The sequence below is a fragment of the Lacerta agilis genome, chromosome 10 (genome assembly GCF_009819535.1).
Source record: "Lacerta agilis isolate rLacAgi1 chromosome 10, rLacAgi1.pri, whole genome shotgun sequence".
Taxonomy (NCBI): domain Eukaryota; kingdom Metazoa; phylum Chordata; class Lepidosauria; order Squamata; family Lacertidae; genus Lacerta; species Lacerta agilis.
Genome location: NC_046321.1, coordinates 16,874,169 through 16,896,044, shown reverse-complemented (window position 1 = coordinate 16,896,044; position 21,876 = coordinate 16,874,169). Strand labels below are relative to the sequence as shown.

The 21,876-nt window shown below is 40.0% G+C and overlaps 1 protein-coding gene across 19 annotated transcripts in view; it reads left to right on the top strand.

Annotated features, from left to right (window-relative positions):
* The window catches only part of WNK1 (WNK lysine deficient protein kinase 1), a 107,435-nt gene that overhangs the window by 40,703 nt on the left and 44,856 nt on the right, over nucleotides 1-21,876 (top strand). For 12 of the 19 annotated variants that reach the window (XM_033162819.1, XM_033162811.1, XM_033162813.1 and 9 more), the window contains exons 4-9: nucleotides 1,084-1,241; nucleotides 13,321-13,409; nucleotides 14,482-14,701; nucleotides 16,049-16,391; nucleotides 19,100-19,287; nucleotides 21,316-21,570. In XM_033162819.1, the coding sequence (XP_033018710.1) occupies nucleotides 1,084-1,241; nucleotides 13,321-13,409; nucleotides 14,482-14,701; nucleotides 16,049-16,391; nucleotides 19,100-19,287; nucleotides 21,316-21,570 (1,253 nt within the window). Of the gene's footprint in view, nucleotides 1-1,083; nucleotides 1,242-9,114; nucleotides 9,501-13,320; nucleotides 13,410-14,481; nucleotides 14,702-16,048; nucleotides 16,392-19,099; nucleotides 19,288-21,315; nucleotides 21,571-21,876 lie in introns of those variants that run through there. The other 7 variants (XM_033162827.1, XM_033162826.1, XM_033162816.1 and 4 more) reach the window with 2 other exon arrangements.

The following is a 21,876-nucleotide window of genomic DNA, read 5'->3' as shown; positions in this document are numbered from 1 at the left end:
TATGTTATGATCAACTTTCAATTGGGAAACTGCCATATTCTGACTTTTTTGAACAATTGAATTAGTATGCTCCCTTTCAGTTAAGGCTGGAACACCATTGAATCATGGGAAGATGGCTAGGGAAGTAAAAAGTGATTGATTGGTAAATTTGCATACAATCTGGTTTGTTTGCAGGAAATAATTCTCTGCTTATTGGTAATTTCTGGCTCTGATTCATATAGTGCAGATTTCTGTCAAATGGAAGGGTGCATTGGTTTGATACATCAGGGATAATACACCTCCTACAAATTGATTTTAAAATTAGGATTTATTGAATCTCGCCCTCTGTGCCTATAACTCAATCTCTCTATATTTCTGAGTATTTTTGCCTGTAGGATGTCCCTCACTATTTCCTGTATCTGCAGTAGGCCTATAAAATGTACTGCAGGTGAAATGGTAAGTATGTAAAAAGGGCTCTGGTGAGTGGCCTTTGCAGAACATTTTTGAAAAATTAATTTTTAAGAAGCCTTTATTCATAAACACAGGGTTTTTCATTGCAAGGCTTTGTTTAAAGTGACACTAAACAGAAGTAAATGGAGTGTTACGGGTCAGAGACTAGCTGTGGACTCTTTCCAGTACTAATTTTTTACAGCAGAGGGCAGGCAGGTATGCTGAAACAAACCTCATACCTCCTTTCTCACAAGGAGGAAAGGTAAGTGTGTCTAACAAGTATTTGGTTTGTAGTCTAGCTAGTCTCTTACTTTATTTTTCTCCATTTATCTTCAACCTGGGATTCAATCATATACCATTATGACTAAAATCTTCAAATGTTTCCCCTGATTCTGTTCCATTATAATATATATAAATGGTAAACATAAAAAACTTTAACTGTTGGTTCCTCACTTCTTGCAAAGGCCTTGCAATGGAAGACCCATGGGATACGTTGATGAAACAGAGTGACTGAGGGTGTCCTCCCTCTTCTTTTTGCTTCCACTTCTTCTTTTCTCACAGGTCTACCCGTCTACTCCCTTCTGCGGTGAGTAACGCCAGCAGCCTCTGCTCGCTTTGAGACATTTAGAGTCTGAATCGTTCTTTTAATTTAAGGTACCCCAGAGTTCATGGCACCCGAGATGTATGAGGAGAAATACGATGAATCCGTTGATGTATATGCTTTTGGGATGTGTATGCTTGAGATGGCTACGTCTGAATATCCTTATTCTGAGTGTCAAAACGCTGCACAGATCTACCGTCGAGTGACCAGCGTAAGTCTCCTATAACCCTCTACAATTGTAGAGCTCCTACCACAGCTAACAAAAGATGTCTTCCTTCAGTGATAGAGGATGGGTAGCTTTACAGGAGAGAAAAAGAAAAAAAAGCACACACTTGGGAAAATGTAGAAGCTCTCTTTTCCTAGCTCTACATGAAATGCATGAGGTTGAATGCTGCATAAAGGAAGAGCCACAGCCCCACACTTAAAGCTCAGGTAGAAACCAGTTATTCAATCCTACTGTTCATTGGCATTCAGGAAAAGCTGCGTAATCAGGTACTGTACCAAACTAAAATTGGATATTGGTAGAAATCTTTTGACCCTGTCAGTTTTTTCTTTATTACAAAACATTAACTTGAACATTAGCTCTTGAGCTGAACAAATATGTTACAGAATGAAAGAATTATAGGCATGTGTTGCTTAACTAGGATTCTGAATACTTGTTTTTACAAGCTGTAAGTAAAAGTTTAAAATACTTTTGCCCAACCATTCAAGGAAAGATTATTTTCCGTTGGTGTCCAGTAGAAATATCCTTATTTCTGTTTCAAGTCTTGGTGTGCTTGCACAAATATAGCTAAGGCTACCACCCTCATATGAGCGATAAACAGACTGGGGTAAGCTTGAGGTTTGTGGGGGTGCAATTTTTTTTTAAGCCAAAAACCTTTAAGTGGGGGGAAGAAGCTCCTCTCCAAAAAACAACACCCAGGGAGAATTCAGTGGCTATAAATATCCTTAGTAAAATCCAAGATTGTAATGTAGCTGAGATTGAGCACAAGTGTTTCCACCAGGTCCATGAAGATGGGGGAGGGCAGCTGGGTACACTTTCTCCGGGCCCTGGAGGGCTAAACTGACCAGGGAGGCAACCCAGGACCAGCTGCTTCCCCCCCCCCTTTTTTTGAGTTTATAACTATAACAAGACTCCCACCCCAGGCCTCAGATAAGCTCTGCATAGGGCTGGTTCCCACCCCATGTTCCCCCCAAATTGGTGGGAATCAAAATGGAGAAAACTACCCACCACATAGAAGCCTCACTGATCTGCATGACTCATTGTTCTAGACTTGCACTCCTTAGAACAGTGACTCGAGCAGAAATACCCAGGAGATGGCCTCCTTCGAGTGTGGCAAATTCATAGCCTTGCACATGAATAGGAAAGCTTTCCGAGTTCAGTAGTGAAGTGCGCCTCTCATATTCAGAGGGAAATAGTGTGTCTCCACAATTAAGACACTTCGGAGGGAAATTGATGAAAATGGATGAGAGATTCAGCCTGTGTTCAGTTCAGTTCAATAAACGGTGCCTTTTGATATTAACTCATTGTATTAGAAAATAATTTGTCAGAGCACCAACCAGTGCCAGTTGAGATAATCCCTCTGGGAAGGGGCTTCTTCACTCAGTGCAGCACCACCATCACAGGCAGCAGATTTTTTCCATTTCAGTCACAAAGGAGGTGGAAGTTAAGGCTAGTCAGCTGGTCTCACCTAGTAGGCCTGGATGGGACATGCGCTCCCTTGCAAACAGAGCCTTTGAATTACCGGTATTCTGACCTTTTCTTCCTTGTTGGTGACTTGACTGCAGCTGCCTCCCTGAGCCACCTATAGGATGTTGCATCCCCCCCCTTCAAACTCCTTCTCAAAAGTCCACCTTTTCTATGAAGCCTTTGATGCAACCACATTATCTATGGAAGCTAAGCCTAAGTGCAAATGAATTGAATACATTTTTCTACTTCCTTCCTCTATTGTTTTGCTTGTGTAGGATTTTAAACTTCTTGGGGCAGGGAACAGCTGTCTTTTTTCTCTGTAAAGCACCATGCACACTGATGACACTGTGTGCAAGCCTACCTTTTAAAATAATAAACCAAATAGAATGCAGTGAAGTTTTATTAAAGTCTCTGTTTATATTCTTTCTTTTAGCTGATGTTCTGTAGTACTGAAATTTTAACTCTGAAAATTGGTGTTTCTTATATTGGTGACTCCAAGACTCCAGGCAGCAGTGAGCAGCACCTTGTTTTGATGGTGGGGTAGCCTAGGGGTTTGGCTCCCCACCTCTTCCCCACCTTCACCCTAGAGTGGAATTTCCCTTGTCACCCTCATCAGAGGGCTATGAAATGTGCACTAAAGTGGGATAAATTTGGACACATTCTGGGACCTTAGGCAGAAGGGTGGGTGAATAATAATAATAATAATAATAATGTGGATGTGATTGTGCAGAGCAGAAGGAAAGCTTTGTTTGGTATATTGGGGCAGGTTGGAAAGAGGAAGATCAAGCCTTGTAAGCAGGCAAAATTTGGTTCAGGGTGGCATACATATTGCAGATTTAGGCATACTGGTAACCCACAACATGAAGGGTCAAGTTAGAAAAGAGAATCGGAGACTATAATCCATTTTATTTCACTTTTGCCTTTTAAATTCATTCATAGGAAATAGTGTTTCTGTAACGTTCCTGAAATAGGGAATGATGCTATTGGGTTTACAACTGAGCAGGGCAAAAAGCTATTAAATTTCAGCAGAGACTGTTAAAGGGAAACCAACTTCATTATTCGCATGAGCTAAAAAAAGAGAACCAGAAGAAAGACAAAACTACCAGCAATGCAGTTGCAGAAATCAGGATGGTTATTGTTTCCCCTTTACTTTGTCTTGTCTCTCTGCATGAGTGTTTGTATGTCAGACAGCAAAGATCTGAAGATCAGAAATCAGACTTGTAACTGTACAGGCAAAAGTAATTAATTTTAATCCTTTGTGAATACAATGAGTAATACAACTTCCAAGCTACTCCAGAAGTATGCAGAGCTCCTGGGGCTAAAACGTTAGGTATGCTGGCCTCCTGTATTTCCATACAAATGTGAGTAAAGATCCAGGTTTATTGCTAATCTCCCAGGGCTACACTAAATACTTAACCATGAATAGATACAAGTTGTTTTGGAGTTTGGTACTCGTTAAAGGACAAAGTGTCCTTGAGTTTCCTGCATCTTTTTTAACCTTTCAAACCTCTGCATGGAAGCTGTTTTTGAACGTCATGCTACACCATAGTTTAGCATGAAGTGAATGAGCCTAGGTGAGCCTCAGGCTTGCATTCGCCTTTTCTCTCATTCAGCTTGGCAGAGGTTTGAAAGCTTTGGCTTAACTAGTTTGTTCCATCCAACCTGGTAAACATTAATGTTCCTTGAAACAAGTTGGCTTGTTTCAAACAAGGTTATCGTTAAGCAGTTTGTTGATCTGGATGAAGTGACAAATAATGATGAAGTGGAAGCATCTGACTGCTCTCAGCTGTGTGGAGGAAGGGAGAGATCATGTATGTGTGAGACTAAGGCTCATCTAAGCTGGTTCGTGTCACTTAAACTACAGTATAGCGTAAGTGTGTGGAATTTCTGCCACTCCAGGGTAGCTGGACTGTCAACTTGCATCAGCCTAAGCTATCATGGTTAATGGTAAAGGATGATGGGTACTGTATGAACCGACTCAAACCATGCTAACATCATCTGAAGCCCTTCTTCATGTGCTTCTTCCATGAGAGGTCTGCAGGGTGACAACACGAAAACAGGCCTTTTCTGCGGTGGCTCCCTGTTTGTGGAATGCTGTTCCCAGGAGGCTCATCTGGTGCCTTTTTACATACTTTTAGGTGCCAGATGAAAACATTTCTCTGTGACCAGACCATTGGCTGATTAAACAATCTATAGCCTTTTAAATGTTTTTTTTTTTGTGGAGGGGGGCATTATGGGTTTGTTTTCTTTTTCTCGCTATGTATTTTGTGTTACCATTTTGTATTTTTTGCTGTAAATTACCCTATGATCTATGAAGGGTGGTAAACAAATTTTATCTAGTATGCTATTCCACTTTCTTATTATAGCACTGGATTTTACTACTGACCCATGTCCTCATTGAACGTAGGGCCAAGATAGTGATATGTTAAATGTGTGAACGCATTTAACTTGCTGACTTCCCTCCCCCTCCCATAAGATGCCATTAAACCCAATACCTGCTTCATCAGTACTGCAATGTTTGTGGGGAAGAATTACCGTATTTTCCCGTCTGTAGGATGCCCCCATGTATAAGACACCCCCTATTTGGGGGGACTCTGGTTTAAGAAAAGGGGGGGGAGAGAGATGTAGCCGTGTATAAGACGCTCCCAAATTTTTGACATTATTTTTTAGGGGAAAAAACCTAGTCTTATACACGAAAAAATACTGTAATTCTCTCCTCCCCATACTCTGCAGTTGTGATCTCCCTGTGCCTTTGAAAACATTTTTTTAAAGTTTGACTGTCATCATGAATTTAATGTTTTGTCTAGCTTGACTGTTGGCCTTTTTTGTACATGTTTGCCCATAAAATGCCACTAATTGTTTAGGAGTGAAACTGAGCTGAATATATTTAATCTAGTGTTTTAGAATGATCAGTTCCCACATGCGTTTCCCCCACTTAATGCAAACAGCTATCACAGATGAAACATTATAGATGGAGCTTCCGTATGACTGTACTTTCTAGAGAGGAAGTTCACACATTTAACTGCAAGTCATCACAGGACTAGTTCTTGTGTATTTTTAAAGTTTCTACCCCCTACATTCAGTTCTAGCAATCAAAATAAGCTGTGAATCTGTGTATTTAGTGGGGATTTATAAGGTAACATAATGCATTTCATGCATCCAAGCAACACATTAATGAAAGTATCTGCTGTAAAGTGTTGAAATAGGTACGGTCTGTGGAGTCAAAGATGTGTACGAGATCCTAAAAAGGAACTATATTTGAGACTTGCCTGTCTCTGCACTGCAATGAAGGTAACCTCCCTCTGAACAAAATTACTGTTACCAATTCATAAACTGATTTGTGAATCCTCAGGGATCTGCTGATGATTATTTGTTTGACTACTTGGATTTACTAGGCTAGGATATAATAACCCAAACACATCAGAAAAGTAATTTCAGATTCACTCCAGGGCCAGATCCACATTGCAGCCCTTTGCCTTTCTGAGGCAGCAGTGTGCCAGGATTAGTGCATTAGAAAGTGGGCGGATCTACATGGCATTTGAAAGGTTGTCACCACCACCCACCCTGGGGCCATGCAAGTGCCTGTGTGCATTTGGGTAGATGGCCATTCACAGACAGTGTACCATTTGTCTCCAGTCATGAGCAGTACAGGATCGGCATCCTGCTCCAGCCCCTGTGGTCCCTGAAGGGGACCCCAACCAAGGTTCACAATGTGAACTCAGAGTATAATTCCCAGAATGGAACTGAAATGTCCCAAGACAGGGTGCTCTCTGAGAGAGAGAGAGAGAGAGAGAGAGAGAGAGAGAGAGAGAGAGAAGATGGGGGGAGAGGCAGAGGCAGCGGCAGAGGCAGCCAGCTATCAAAGGTATTCAGGCCTCCTTCATAAGCACTGTTGCATGTCATCACTGATCTTCCTTCCACCTTCCACTGTGTATTACACTGCCAGTTGACCCCACTCACTACTTCATCCTTCACTGTTTGTCTCCTCTCATGTTTATGCCTAATTCCCCCTTTCACATACTGCCTCCAGCAGGTCAACAAGTTCAGCCCACTCTCTGGATATGTTTAAGGAAGCACAATGACTAGCAGTGTTAATTAGTGAGAACTTTATTGGATTTATGAAGATGCACATTGTGAAGTAACTCCACCACCACCAACACCCCCATAATATGACCATTCACTTGATAGGAATAAACTGGAGAACAAAACTTCCCAGATGTACACTGAAAAGTCAAAGATGGGGATGAAGGTGGGGCAAGGAGAGTCAAACTGGTTGTGCAGGATCAAAGCTGTTATGATGAAGACAGTACTGCAGTGCTGGTTCACAAAATGTGGACTATGGTAGTAAAATTCAGTATCTCTAAGGCATGGAAAGTATTCTAAGAAATCCTGAAATAAAATGTGTTGATACCACTAAGAAGGGGTGAGCATTGTGTGCATTACTAGGGCATAGCAAGCTGTAATCCTGGTAAGAAAAAAACACCATAATTTGAATTGGATATTGGTATTTAAAATTGAAGTTTAGCTGGACAAGCTATAGAGTCAGGAATGAAGTGGTTAAGCATGGATTGGGTAACAACAGAAATTTGCATTTCATAAGATGCATGGAGTAAATTAAATTACCTTGCATAGTATAGCCTCAGGGTTGGGAGGAAGGGGTTAACTTTGTTTTCCATTAGGATCATGAGTTCTTTTAACATTTCCTTTAATGGTTTGTAGCAGCCTACATCTAGCTCAAACCAGTACTGAAATAGCTTAGTAAAAAAGTAATGGAGATTTTTCAAAGTAACTTGCAGCTTGACTCTAGAGTTCATGGGCCAACATAATTAATGGCAAAGTCTAAAAGAAGATTAAAGCAATTAGAGTAAAATTCCTTTCAGACTCTATTGTTAATCTCCTTGTTTGGGGGAAATCCTAAATACCATTATCAGCTATCATAACTTTCTTAGCACTTCCATGTAGGAAACTGCATGTAAATTGTGCACAAATAGTTGTGTGTGATCTCACGGGAGGGCAGTAGCCACAGGTTGTGGCTTCCTGATGTGGATACACAGTGACACAAATGCATATTCAATTAACTACATGTGATCTGAATGTGATCTTGCATGAGTTTCATGTATATCTAAAATTGGAAAAAGTTTCCAATCTTCTTACAATCCCTCTCCTCCCCTAGCCGTCCTGCTGGCACGGCCACTCTTCTATGTTTTCTATGAAACCTGCCACTGCTATGCACCAACATGGTATCTAGCAGACTGGTGTCTTTTCAGTAGAAATACTTGGATTGGTTTGTGCTGTTCTCATCTGAATACCAGTTAAAATGGGCATGTGATGAGTCAGTGTGGAAAGGTAATGCCATGTTTTGTCTTGCCCAGTAGCTTGGGAAGAACAAGGGGCTAAGAGTGTATTAAAGGTGCTCTCCAGCTTTGGTAGAGGTAGCTGATGTTCTCAGTTATATTCAGCATTCAAAATTAGCTGGGCCTTTTGCGACTGGATGGAGATGTCCAGGAGCCACCCTTGGCGCCTAGCATCTCCACCTGTCTGGGTGCAGTCAGCTGGTCTGCCGGGCACAGCAGCAGCAAAAGACACTTGTCTTTTGCTGCAGCACTACCCCTGGCAAACACCTGATTTGCCCAGCAGCACAGCAGCAAAAGATGTGCCTTTTTTGCTGCTGAGCTGCTGGGCAAATCAGGTGTTTGGTGGGGTACTGTGCTACCCTACAGACCCCCGATTTACCAGGCAGCAAATAAAAATAAAATAAATTGCTGCCAGGTGAATCAGGTGTATGGCGGGGCAGAGTGGTAACAAAAGACGTGTCTACCATGCAGAGCCCTGATCTGCCTGGCAGCATTTTTTAATTTTTTGCTGCAGGGCTGCATAGTCTGATAGTGGGGCAGCCCCCCCTCCAATGGTGTCTAGGCATTTTGTTTTGGTGCCACCAACCTAGGTCCCAGGAGCCACATGGCTCCTAGCATTCCTATCCCAGTTTCTAACAATGGTATTTTAGTGCTACATGTGGTTTCCTTGTAAAACTTACAGTCCATAAGATGACTAGCAAAAGAGCAAAATGTAGAGGCATAGGTAAATGCAGGGACATAGTTCCATTATTTGCTCCCAGTGTGAAGTAAAATTAGAAAATGGGTTGTGTGACTACTTATAAAAAGAATACAGTAATCTAGGTAGAAAGAAGAGTTCTGTAGCTGTACTGTATTTGACCAAGTAACATCCTAGTGGTGCTATCATATTAATATAATTGCTATAATGCCAGTCAAGTGGTTGTGCCTGAAATTATAAACAGAATCATCAAGACACTTCATTTTCAGCTACATTCTTTTAATACTCTGCATGATATAATAGGGAAGCTTGGACAGGATCTATTCTGGGTTTTGCAAAAGAAGATGCCAATTTGCCTGAAATAGCAGGGAAGGGTGAAATGGGAGGAGCCCTAAGAAGGCTTACCTGTTCCATGGAATTTATTATTGCTGTGTGTCAAGGGGCTTGGCCAGTGGAAAACAGAGTTCTGATTTCTACAGGCTGACACAGGATGAGGGAAGGCAAAACTGTAGAGAAGACTATGCTTCCTTCAAAGCTTTATCCCTGCTTTCCTTCTGCTGTGCGTTAAGTGTGGACTTTTAAACAGACCATTCTCCTTTTGTGTGCACAAGTCTCTCAGCATATTTGTCTCCGAGTCTCCTAATGGATCTTTCCAAGAGAGATTTTTGCCCAGTGTTTGTCATCATAAATTCACACTGTTGTTGTTCTCACACAGACTGTGGTAAAGAGGTAAGAATTTCAGTTATACTAGCTTGCATTCATTTAAGTCATATGATGGGAAATATGGGGTCATGATGCTTCTGTAGAGAATTCTGTATAGATCTGTTGTATAACTACTTCCATATGTTGGGTGCTATGCAGTGGCAGCCCTGACTTCAAAATATTAAGCATCTGGACTTAAGTATGGATGTAATGGTTTTGGTGCAAATTAATTGGAGAAAGGACAGCTGAGACTCGGGTTTTGTTTAGATCTGGTTAGGAATTATGGTCTCCATGTACATGGAAAATAAAGTTGGCACAATTACTTAGATAATGCCTGGAAATCTAGATACAGTACTAGGGCTTTCTAGGGCTTTCTGACTAGGATGAACAAACACATCAGCAAACTGTGCAGAAGAGGGGACAAAGGAATACATCTTGTATCTTTGATATACTAGATAATATACTAGATATGGGTTCTTGAATAACTCTTCTCATATACCAAGTGAAGGAGGCATGGGGTCCAACCATTGCTGTGCACAAAATGCAGGTTTGTCTCTGTAAGAATGAAAGGTAATCAAAAGTTTCAGTTAATGTAATTTAATGGTGGTTCTTGTCTTGTGCGGTTGGAAGGAATAGGAATGTTTAAACTGACTAATGTAAGTTAATTACACTTGACAAAGATATGGAGTATTAAGCACACTTATTTTGATAAGTGCTGTGTTAACCTATGCCACTTTAATGCAGATACTACCGGTATATTCTGGTGCTTGGTTGAGCATTTAAGAATTTATTTTTGGCTCTGAAGTTGCCTTTCAGCATATTGTTCACTTGCCATTTTGAACTGCTGTGAAAGAAAGCTTAATGCAAATATATTAACCCAGTTTTCAACACTAGTGTGAAAAAGAGCTATACTCACTTGATTCTAAAATGCTTTAAAAATAGTTAACACAGAAAAATGTATATAAGTGACAGAGTAGGCTATAGTTTAAATTGGCATGTAATAGCAAGCAGGAACTTCTGCAAAAACAGTGCAAAGGCAGCAAATACTTAATCCAGGGCATTGCCTTGAGAAGAGGAAATGTTGTAATTATCCAGTGTACCATTTAGTGTACTTGGAAACTAATTGATGAAAGAGGAAGGTCTGATTCACTTCAGACTTCCTTCATCCTGTTCCATGAATGCTCACTCTTGGTGACTTTGGTTTCATTGTCTTGCTTCTTAGCCATTACACTATATTATCTCAAAGATACGCAGAGTTTTTCTGATTATCTTTTTTTAGGATTGATTATCTTTAATATATGCAAAGCTGGTATGACTTCGAGAATAGAATAAAGTATTTACATTATTTGATACAAAACAATTGTATATCAATGAAAATGTATAGTGCCAAAAAGTAAACTTCTAAACTGAAACATTAAGTTCAAAAGAGATATTAACTTAAAACAACAACAACAACAACAACTTGAAACTTCCATGTTCATAGTCCTATTTCAGTGGAAATATTAACTGTTCCAAACCATTCACAAGTAAGCCGACCTTTATTGTGGTTAGTGAGTATTCTTCTGTGTATGCTAATACAATACTGTGCATAGGTTCACAAAATTATCTGCCCACAAGCTAGTTGGGGAAGGCTGATTTTAAACCTTACCCGTCTAGTCACCTAGATACAACTCTGTAGGCAGCTCTTTTCACAGAATAAATAAGACCAAGTAGTTTGGAAGAATGTGCTAATATATAACAGTGCGTCTCTTGTCTATAATAAGTCATCAAAATTTGCACTACTAAGTTAACATTATCTAAATCATGCCCTGCTAGTAACTGGAAGGCATACTTTGTATTATATACAGGTACAATGTGTTGTAGATATTTGTGTTGACCAAATGTGATGTGTACTAGCTTATACGTAACTAACACTGCTTCTCAATGTTAGCTTGACCCTCAAATGGCTTTGTGTACATGGCTGGAAGCCTGAACAGTACAACATGTCCTTTACTTGCCCTCCCTGCCTCCCTGCCTCCCTCCGGTTTGTTTTTTAAATTGTTTCGGGGGACTTTTGAATTTGTATTGTAATCACTTCATGTGATCAGATCACAAGAAGGTAATTTGAATTCAGGACTTTTCCCTTGAATAGTTCTGCATGAAAATACTCAGATCATAACTCAATGCAATTAAGTGTTCTAACTGATAAGAGCTGCCTGTCAGATTACTAACAGGTTCTTTTTTTTTACCTTTTTAAGCTGTAGATTAAAATGTGTTATAAAAGTCTGTTATAACTTTGAACTGTGGCCTTTAATTAGGGATGCCTCGTTAGTTAACATATGTGTGTGCCATCTAAAAACACGGGAAGTATCATTTTTATTCAAAATCAATTTCGTTGTATTTGTATGCAGATATAACTTACTTGATAGTTTTCCTTTAGTAGGTGAGCAACTGGAGAACAGGGTTTTGTTTTGTTTTTGCAATGCAGTAAGAGCAGGGGCTTTTCACCGAAATTCATACTTCTAAAAGAACAGGAACAATTCATCAGAGCCAACAGCCTTTGTTGATAAGGCACTAAAAGTGAGCTGGTAGGAGTAAATTTAATAGGGCAAAATGGTGACTAAAAGCCCCTTGGAATGCCAGTTAGACAGTAGCTTGTATTGTATCACAGTCCATGATATCAACAGTTTTTTAACTTTTTACATGGATTCCAAGTTGGTTACTGCTCAAAGTGCCAATGTGGATTGAGATTTCAATCACCTGTGAATAAATGTTTATTTAGGAAGAGTTCTGAGACTCTTAGTTATGTACAAAGGAACATGAAGCACAGGTCAAAGGGAGCATGCCATATAAATTAGGACCTTCTTATGTGTGTTCACTTCTGGGTTTAATAAATATTAATCTTGTAAAACGCAAACAGTTCTATCCTGTTCTGTCCCATCTGTTTATCTGTCTCCCCCCCCCTCAAAATCTTTGCACTGTGGCTTAATGGTAAATATAGGTAATGCCAGGTGAGAGGAAAATCTGTTAATATTAATTTTGTGCTAGTTTATGTACAGAAAAATAGGCCATTGTGAAGGTGAGACTGACCACTGGGTTTGACGTAAGAGTAGTATGATCAGAAATCAGATCTTGCTTGGCCTGTTTGGATAAACCATACTAAAACCAACCACATTCCATATTTGGAGGAAAAGGCAAACTGCAGCTGGTATAAAATACATACTACCGTAAACCATGATTTAGTGTTGCATCATTTTGGGTCACTGACATAAAAAGAATGAGAAAAGAAAGGATAGCGATGGATATAATAAATGTGGCAATGTATCTGAGAGAAAACAAAGTGAATCTCATTTTGCCAGTTGGGACCAATATAGATTCTGGGTAAGTTGGAAAGCAATGGTTACTTTAGAGAAAGAAATTATCTTAGCATGCCTTACTTAATTGTTGCAGACTTCTAGGAGAGAGGAGGGCAATATATTTGTATATACATGCTTGTTGGAATCTTTCCAGCATTCTTCTTTAAAAATGGATCACCAGTTTTTAAGATTGCAGTAGCATTTAAAATATATAGTTGCAAAAATACAAGTAAAACAAGAAAAGTTGTTTTTTCATAATTAAGTTTGGAAGTTCATTTGATTAAAAGCTGATATTTTCCATACTCAAATGTAACTAATGCTTTGATCAATGAATTGGAGAGAAATCATGAATCAAATCACTGTGGCATATCCTGTGAAGAATAAAACTGTCCATATGACACGAGCATTGTGCCTCTATAAGATTGAATGTCACCAGCCATGCTAAACTTCATTAAAGATTTAAATAGACATTTTTGTTACCATATTTTCTCACATATTCTTCTGTATTTCAGGGAGTCAAACCAGCAAGCTTTGATAAAGTAGCAATTCCTGAAGTAAAGGAAATAATTGAGGGATGCATTCGTCAAAACAAAGATGAAAGGTAATATTCATTCCATTTGGACGAGGCAGTAGCTTTGAAGCACTTCAGATATTCCATAGTGCACAATAACAGTGGTGTGTACTCCTTGAACAGTCAGATAAAAATAATAAAGAAAGAGAAATAAAAAGGACTTTCGATTCCCTGTCTGTCAGTTACATATAAAAAGGTTATTCAAAGTATTCATTCTACAATAACATGTAGCTGTTCTTCCTTCTGCTAAGAGATGCATTCTCAGTCTTCAGACCCAAATGTCTCAAATTCATTAATTTTCCTTTCCACACAAAACATCTAAAGGGTTCTCCAATTATTATTATTGATAAATGTTGACAATAATTTTTTTATATCCCAATGTAACAACTTTTCCTCCAGTAACTTCAACATCCTTTCTTCCACATTGAAAAATAATAAATCATTTCATCTTTGTTCACACAAAAGTCTTTACACTATGGTCATATGTTAAAATAATATTTGATAGTTATTTATTTATTGTATATTTGTTAATTCACACCCAGTTCCATTATCTTCCGGGCCGTGAGTTTCCTTCCTAATTTTATTTTGTAAGTTCTTTCCATTTCTCACCAATATACAAATTCAAAATGAAGCTACAAGTAAACTAACAGAATATGAAAAGAGAGTAATAAGAGATAGTATAATGACTAAGGGATTGATTTCCCTTTTATACAAAACCCTTATTAAGATTTTGCCCTCAAAAACATCTAAAAAACTGATGGGAATTAATTTGGGATATAAACAAAGCGGAGGATAAATGGAACCATTTATGGTCAAAAGGACCATATAAATATCCGTCAGCAACTAAGGATTGGTTGCTAAAAATTGTGCATGGATTGTATTTAGTATTCAGTACCAGTCATTCTTACTGTTTTGAAAAAGTAAGTCCCTTTAGAAATGGCATGGATATATAGAGTTTGTCTTAGAACAAGATTTAACTATTTAGTGGAATATGGGCAGCCCAATTGGAAAATGGAGGAATCATTTGTGTATTGTGCTATGTGGTAACGTTCTTCTTGTCTTTTCCATTCCCTTTTTATTATTTCCTTTCCATTATGATCAGGTATGCTATCAAGGACCTTCTGAATCATGCATTCTTCCAGGAAGAAACTGGTGTGCGGGTAGAGCTAGCAGAAGAAGATGACGGAGAGAAAATTGCCATCAAGCTCTGGTTACGAATTGAAGACATTAAAAAACTTAAGGGCAAATATAAGGATAATGAAGCGATTGAATTTTCTTTCGACTTGGAAAGAGATGTCCCAGAAGATGTAGCACAAGAAATGGTATGTCATATAGATATGACAGATATTCCCACTTCTGCACCTATTTGGGCAGATTCCAGAGACATCAGATTCAACCCTGTAGCTGATTTTTTTCATTCATGATTTTGCTCACCCCTGTGCAGCCCAATTAAACTTAATACAATGGGAATAAATGGTGTCTTCCTGTTGTTGTGATGTTTTTCTGAGACAAGCCAGACTTCCATAGCTGTCTGAAAAACAGTAGCTGGGGAAAGCAGTCACACAATGTAAGGGGCTGAACTCTGCCACCCTTCTAATTTGAGCATATCTACAGAGGTAGCTTTGACTTTCATTTTCCCCTGCTCCCTCAATAGTTCCCTTGCATGTACGTATTTTCACTAATGGATGAATCCCATATTTTTCTTAAGTAAAGAATAATCAATGCTACCCATGAAGCAGAGCAAATCTTAAGTGCGTTGATTATTCTTTACTTAAGAAAAATTTGGGATTCATCCATTAGTGAAAATATGTGTGTTGCTGAACATAAAACTTCCAGAAATCCTAGCTAGTATGGCCAGGGATCAGAGATGATGGTAGTTGTAGTCCAGCAGCACCTGGGGGCACATCATTGGCTACCCCTGCTCTAGATTATGTAGGTGCAGTGGACATTTGTTGAAACTTGCCTTTATGATTTCCCAGAAGGATTAATTTGGGGGATTAACTACTACCATCCAGCTGTCAGTTCAATGATATTTTAACACTTCTTTCAAAAAATTATATACTTTAGGGCACTTTTACTACATAGAGAAACACATCTGTCTATGTGCTCACTTTCCATTATAATTTTAAGCTAGATACTTACATTTTTACCCTCCAAGGCATAAAACACCACCAGGATCAGTTTTTGCAACAAGCTTCTCTCCAATAAATTAGAAGGGTGCAAATGTTGCTAGGTCTCATTCCCTAGCCAATTCCAAACTAATGGTTGAGTACTTCTGAACAGAAGGTTGATGCAGCTGCTTTGACCTTGCAGCTGGGGTAGAAGGCACTGTATCCATCTTTTCCCTCCAAGGTGATTGCACTGACTGCCATATAAATGGGAAGGCAGATGCACTTAGTAGTGTATGTGCTATCCATTGCTTCATGTGAAGATATTATTTGGTTTATGATAGGATCTTATAATCTTTTTGTTTTGATCCCCCCCTAAATACTGTAGTGCTCTTTCAGAAGACATGCATGATCTTGCAATAGTTTAACTACTGCAACATGTATTAGCTGGAAATGCTGCAGCTTTGGAAAACTGTCTTGGTGTGTTTGATGTATAATTATAGAAACTTTTATTTTGCTTTATCATTGTTTATCTGATGGCATGAACCATCCACTTTTCAGGTTGAGTCTGGGTATGTCTGTGAAGGGGATCACAAGACAATGGCCAAAGCTATAAAGGATAGAGTGTCCTTGATCAAGCGAAAGAGGGAACAGCGTCAGTTGGTGAGAGAAGAACAGGAAAAAAGAAAGCAAGAAGAAGTCAGTCAGAAACAGCAGACAGAGCAGCAGTTACAAGCGGGCACTACCCAGCAAGGAACTAAACATGCTGCACCTGCCACTGGTGTCACTGCCATCCCTGCTGCTTCAGCTTCGGTTTCTACACAAGTGGAGCCTGAGGAGCCAGAAGCCGATCAACATCAACAGCAACAGCTGCAGTATCATCAACCTAGCATTTCCGTATTGTGTAAGTACATGCAACTTCTGACCTGCATTTTTGGACAATTAAGTCAATACTTAAAGCACGGTGTGATTGAAACATATCACTATACAGTGAACTAGTCATTGTCCTCCTGGGTCATCCGCAGGCATTTATGATTTAGACAAACATAAGTGGTCAAGACATACGGCTCCACTGCTCTCTTGGTAGACCTCATCATTGATCATCTGAACAAACAAGACCACCTTTAAGAAGCATACTTGCAATGAGGCTGGTGCAGACAGCTCCCAAGCTGCTCTTGCAACAGATGCAACCCCCCCTTCCCTGGGAGAAATTTTCTTTTGCTCAGAATGGGAAGTGAAGCCCCCCCCACACACACACCGGCATTCATCGCTTTGCCAGCAGACTAAATGCACCTTGGACTGACTTCATTCATGTAGATGTGTGACTGGTCCACTAACCGTGCTTACTCCAAACATTGAAGCTTGAGAGTCCTTGTAGAAGTGTGTCTTGTGAATCAGCAGGATGCAACCATCACATCAGCAGTATACAAAGAGTTTAAACCCAGGTACAGGATGAGGATCCTGATGTAGCTCCAGATTTTGAGCAGACTTTAATTCCAGCTCCCATAGGTGGCTGATGTTGATCTTGACCTGAAGGTACTGTTCTTGGAAGAATTGTATAATGGAGGTGAGGGTGCTGATGACTTGGCCATGGTTCTGCTGTTGTCTGATTTCCACTTTTGATGGCTTTGAAGACAGCTCTCCTGACTAAAAAAAGCCAGAATGAGAGTGGCTGCTATCTGGAGCTTTATCTACAAGCAGGAGACCTTGACTTAGCCATGCAAGCATCAGCCCTACTGCACCCTAACCTGCCTATTAGGTTTATGTTCCATGTCCTGTCTTCCCTCTTTCTTCTCCTTCAGAACAGAAACTCTCATACAGGAGGAGGGGAAAGAAAGTACAGGAAATCAAAAATCCAAGTGTTGTGGGACCAACATGGGTAGTGATGGTGTTTCAGGCCACAGTGGTGCCCTCGTGGTATTGTGCTTGGTGGGGTGGGATAGGGTAAGGTGGCAGTGAAGTCAGAAGAGCTCTGGGTTGGGGATGTTGGCATGCATGCACACCTGTGGGACTGCTGCCACCAACTTAGAGATCCTCTAACCTTGCTGGACCATTGTAGCAAGTTCTCACTGCTGCTATCAGAAAAAACACCACTGCCACACCACCCTTCCATCATGTGCCATTACTATGTTCAGGCATAGTTGAAGAGCCAAGCATGAGACAATATGTTGCCTGTTGGAAGGCTAGAGGTAGAAGTACATAAGACAAAAGGGCCAGACAAAGGGACTTGGAATCAATAAATAAACATGGTACAGTACAGCTTGAAAAGGATTTTGTTAAGGTCACCAGGGGAACACTGAAGATCCCTACAAGAATCACAAATAAAAGTTGATTGCAGAGGCATATGAGGAAAGGGGAGTTTAAGGGACTCTACCAAACAGTGGTCACATCAATGTGCTGTTCTGATGCTGAATTTAAGAGGTACATGGAGAGCCATGCTACTGTCTTAGAGAGACAAGTGACTTGGTAGAAATGCATAACAGACACACTAAATGAGCAACTGGCAGCTCTGCAGCCACCTATCCATTATTCTCACTGCCAGGATACATCCTACTGTACGTTAGCAGAATCACACACAACCCTGTTTGAACACAAATCTATTCTGAGCCAATAGATCAGCCAAGGAAGAGACAAGAGCTACTGTAGATGTATATGGACCAGCTAGCTGGTCCATATACATCTATGTACAATACATGTATGATTGTACAATACATCTATTGTACAATGATTCCTTGTACATTGCACATTTGCTGTCAAAAGGATACTTGAGGTCAGGAGCACCACTGCCTTGTGAGACCAGCTGAACTTTGAAATGATAATGGCTATGAAGATATGGGCCTTTCTGAAAACAGAGGCAGTCTGGCATTTGGCACATGATGTGGAAGAATGGGATGATCCTTTGGGATGTCTCGTGAGATTAAGAGGTGGTGTAGGAGGAAATGTGGTGTCCAGAAAAAACTCAGGTTGACCCTGTACAAATTGGTCCTTAATGGGGGCTCATTGCATGTCAGCTGATCATAACATCTATGGGCTGTAAAATCTTCAGAGACACAATGTGTCCTTTTGATTCCTCTCCTATCTGTATTTTGGTCCCTAAAAGCCAAATGTTACAACAGTATTGTATTCCAGACTGTGGATGGATGCCAAGGGCATGTTCGTAGATATGTACATTGGCATGTTCAGCCAATGTCACAATATGACCATAACATTTTACGTTATGAAGCATTGAATCTGGACTTCTTGATAATCTCTTCACTTTTAACAAGAACAGGTTTGTTGCCATTTCGGGAGCAAAATGCAATCAGCACTATCTCTTTACTGTGGAAATAAAAGGTGTTATGGACAGGAGTTAGGGCTTCGGCTTTCTTGTACCTGTCCCTGCTGCCTTCCTGATGCACAACTTCGTTACTGCCATTGTCCTTGCTAATATGCTCAATCTGAGCACAGTTTTTGTGATTTTGTGTTGTAGGATTTGGGGGAAAGCGCTGCTGAGTGCTGCTGTCTCTACCTTAATTTTGTATAAATTTAAATGAATTCACAAGCAGTTCTGGAACGTTGATTCAGCATGAGTTCATGAGCAATTTAAAACCCACTCTTTTATGGTCTTCACAGCTGATGGCACCGTTGATAGTGGACAAGGATCATCTGTCTTTACCGAATCATGTGTGAGCAGCCAACAGACAGCTTCTTATGGTTCCCAGCATGAACAGTCTATCCCAACAGTTCAACCCCCAGGATATGTAGCTCCTATTGGCCAGCCACAATCACAACAACCTGGAGGATATCAGACGTCTGGAGTGGTAAGGCCAAGGCCAAAGCCAAAGTAGTAGAGGGAATACTTGAATGAGACTTGCTCTGAATTCCTTGATTTGTGTAGGCTTTTAAAAAACCTGTAATCTGAGGTTTGAATGGAAGTTCAGATATATTTTGTGTGGGTAAAACAACATACACAACAATGTAAAATTCCTTTCTCTGATAGTTCTCCAGGCAAGAGAGAGGGTATCTCATAGAAAGGTATAAAGGCAGCAGAGCTTGGGGTGGAAGTAGCAATAAAATTCCCTTTCACTTGCTGATTTTGCCTATAGAGGTATATAAAATTCTATTTAGCCTGCAACACATAGTGTGTGAGGAAGTTTATAATTGAAAAGTTATGATGAGCTTTATGAAAAAGCTGAGTGTGTTAAGAGAATATATTATGCAAGATTTTAATTACAGCTACAGAAGGTAAGGATTCCTAACCATTATAGAATGCTGCATGCGGACACTGCAGTTTTAAATGATCCCACTTCTGTGTTGCCATTTATTTATAGCTTGCATTGAATTGCTCATGGGCACAATTACCTTTCCCACTTCATGCGTTCATTTGTGTTATCCTTTATTTAGTACCCTTTTCTGGTATGTTTTCAGAGCTGACCTTGGGGGTCTTCTAGAAAAACTCTTTTACTCAGATCTTTTTACAAACCTCGCTGCTTGTGGAAAGGCAAAAAAGTAACTGTTCCTCAAATAATTTACCTAAATCTAGAGGATGCAGCCTTTCTGGTTTGGTTATCTCTGTTATTATGATGATATATTTCTGTAAATTGCATTGGCAAGAGTTATCTTAGAAGATAATTCTCATTGGAGGAAAATTCTTGCCAATTTTTACAAACAGAGCATCTTTCCATTCTGTTCAAATGCACATATGAAGTTTTGTGCCCTTTTAAACACATGATCAATCACAACTTTTAATACTTTTTTTGAACGTTTATTTGAGTTGAGTTCCGTTGCTGCAGTTCAAGGACATGCCTTGGATCAATAACCATTAAGCAATCTTCACATGCCTTGCTTCAAGGTTGAATAATCATGGCTAACACTAGGGGAATACACTAACAGTTCTTCTGAGCAGACCAGGTTTGGATGATGAATCGAAGACTTCCAGAAAAACTTCCACGCAGACTCTTCTGGAAGTTTCAGGTGTGAGTGCAGTTTCATTGGGAGAGAAGACTTTAAAAAAGACAGATCATTTTGGTTTTCCCCAAGAAGCTCTGGCGGAAAAATACAGAAGCATGTTGGGGGGGACGGGGGACGACGACGACCTGGCTGCTGGAGGAACTATTACATTTTAAAGCAGTAATTTAGGTGATAATTTGTTTACAATGAGAAAAATCAACCAATGACCTCTGGGGTATAGGCAGATTGCAGCAACTATCTTCTCTAACAAACTCCTCTCCTGGAAGATGGCCTAATTATAATTTTAAGACAGCTGTCACAATTAAAGTCTTGCCTTGTTCCACAGTTTATGCTATGGTTGCTTCCTGTTGTCTTGCAGTCCTTGACTAAATAAATAACTTAAGGTGTCCAGTCAGATCCTGTATTTAGGAAGCCAGTTCACTTTAGAATGAAATCTGGTGTCAGCAAAAATCCTTCAAGACAGTAACACTAAATTTGGAAAGCAGGAAAACATCTTTGCACACACCATGTTGCCAATTTCAAACCAATGTTCATTCCCCTTAGACTTCTAGAGGCTTTCAGTTAGGAAATGTATTGGTGCTGGGAACAGCTTAAACACATTTTTAATGGAACCAGGGTGATGAGAACATATGTCTACTTCCTGCATATATATATATATAAACTATTTGACAGAAGTAATGGAATTTGACAGTCAAAATAGAACCTGCAGACCTCTGAGGTGCATATAACCCTCTTTATTGTATGTGATGTCACTGTCAAATTCCTTCATACCCTGTATGTTCTGATCAGCATTGGCCCTTTGTCATGAATGTGTCTCCCTCAGTTCTAGCTCATTAGTCATGTGGTTTGTGTTCACTTCTTTTTGTTTCCTTCCTTAGCCTCGACGTGGCTGTAGCATGTCGGTTTGTCCTTCCCCTCTTTCTTTCCCTCCGCTGTCCCAAATCCCTCTCAGTGCTCCTTCTACTCCACCATCAGTGTTATGTGCACCTCTTTCTCCTTCTTACCTTCGGACTGCCCCTGAGGAAACTTTTGGTGAAAAGCTTTCCAAAGCCTTGGAGAATGTCCTGCCCATGCACACCGCCTCTCCACGCAGCAACCGGCGTTCCAGCCTGCCTTCCCTCTTTCTCAACCCTGTATGTCACTGTATGCCTCCTGGCACATTGCAGATAAGTCACCACTAAATACATCCTGGTGTCATTCTTCAAATTCGATAAGAGACAGAATCGGGACTGTGTTATCCTGTGCTTCTGGAAAGTTGATTCTTCTTCCTCCTCCAAAACCTAAGAGTTAATGTGCCTGAAGTTTCAGGGAAAAGCTGAAGTGCAGCATGCAGTTTAAATGAAATCTGCAAATTATATGGACTAGTTCTGATCTGATTTATACACTTTGATTTCTGGGCTACAGTTAGTAATTCTTCAAATCATATGTTTATGTACCTT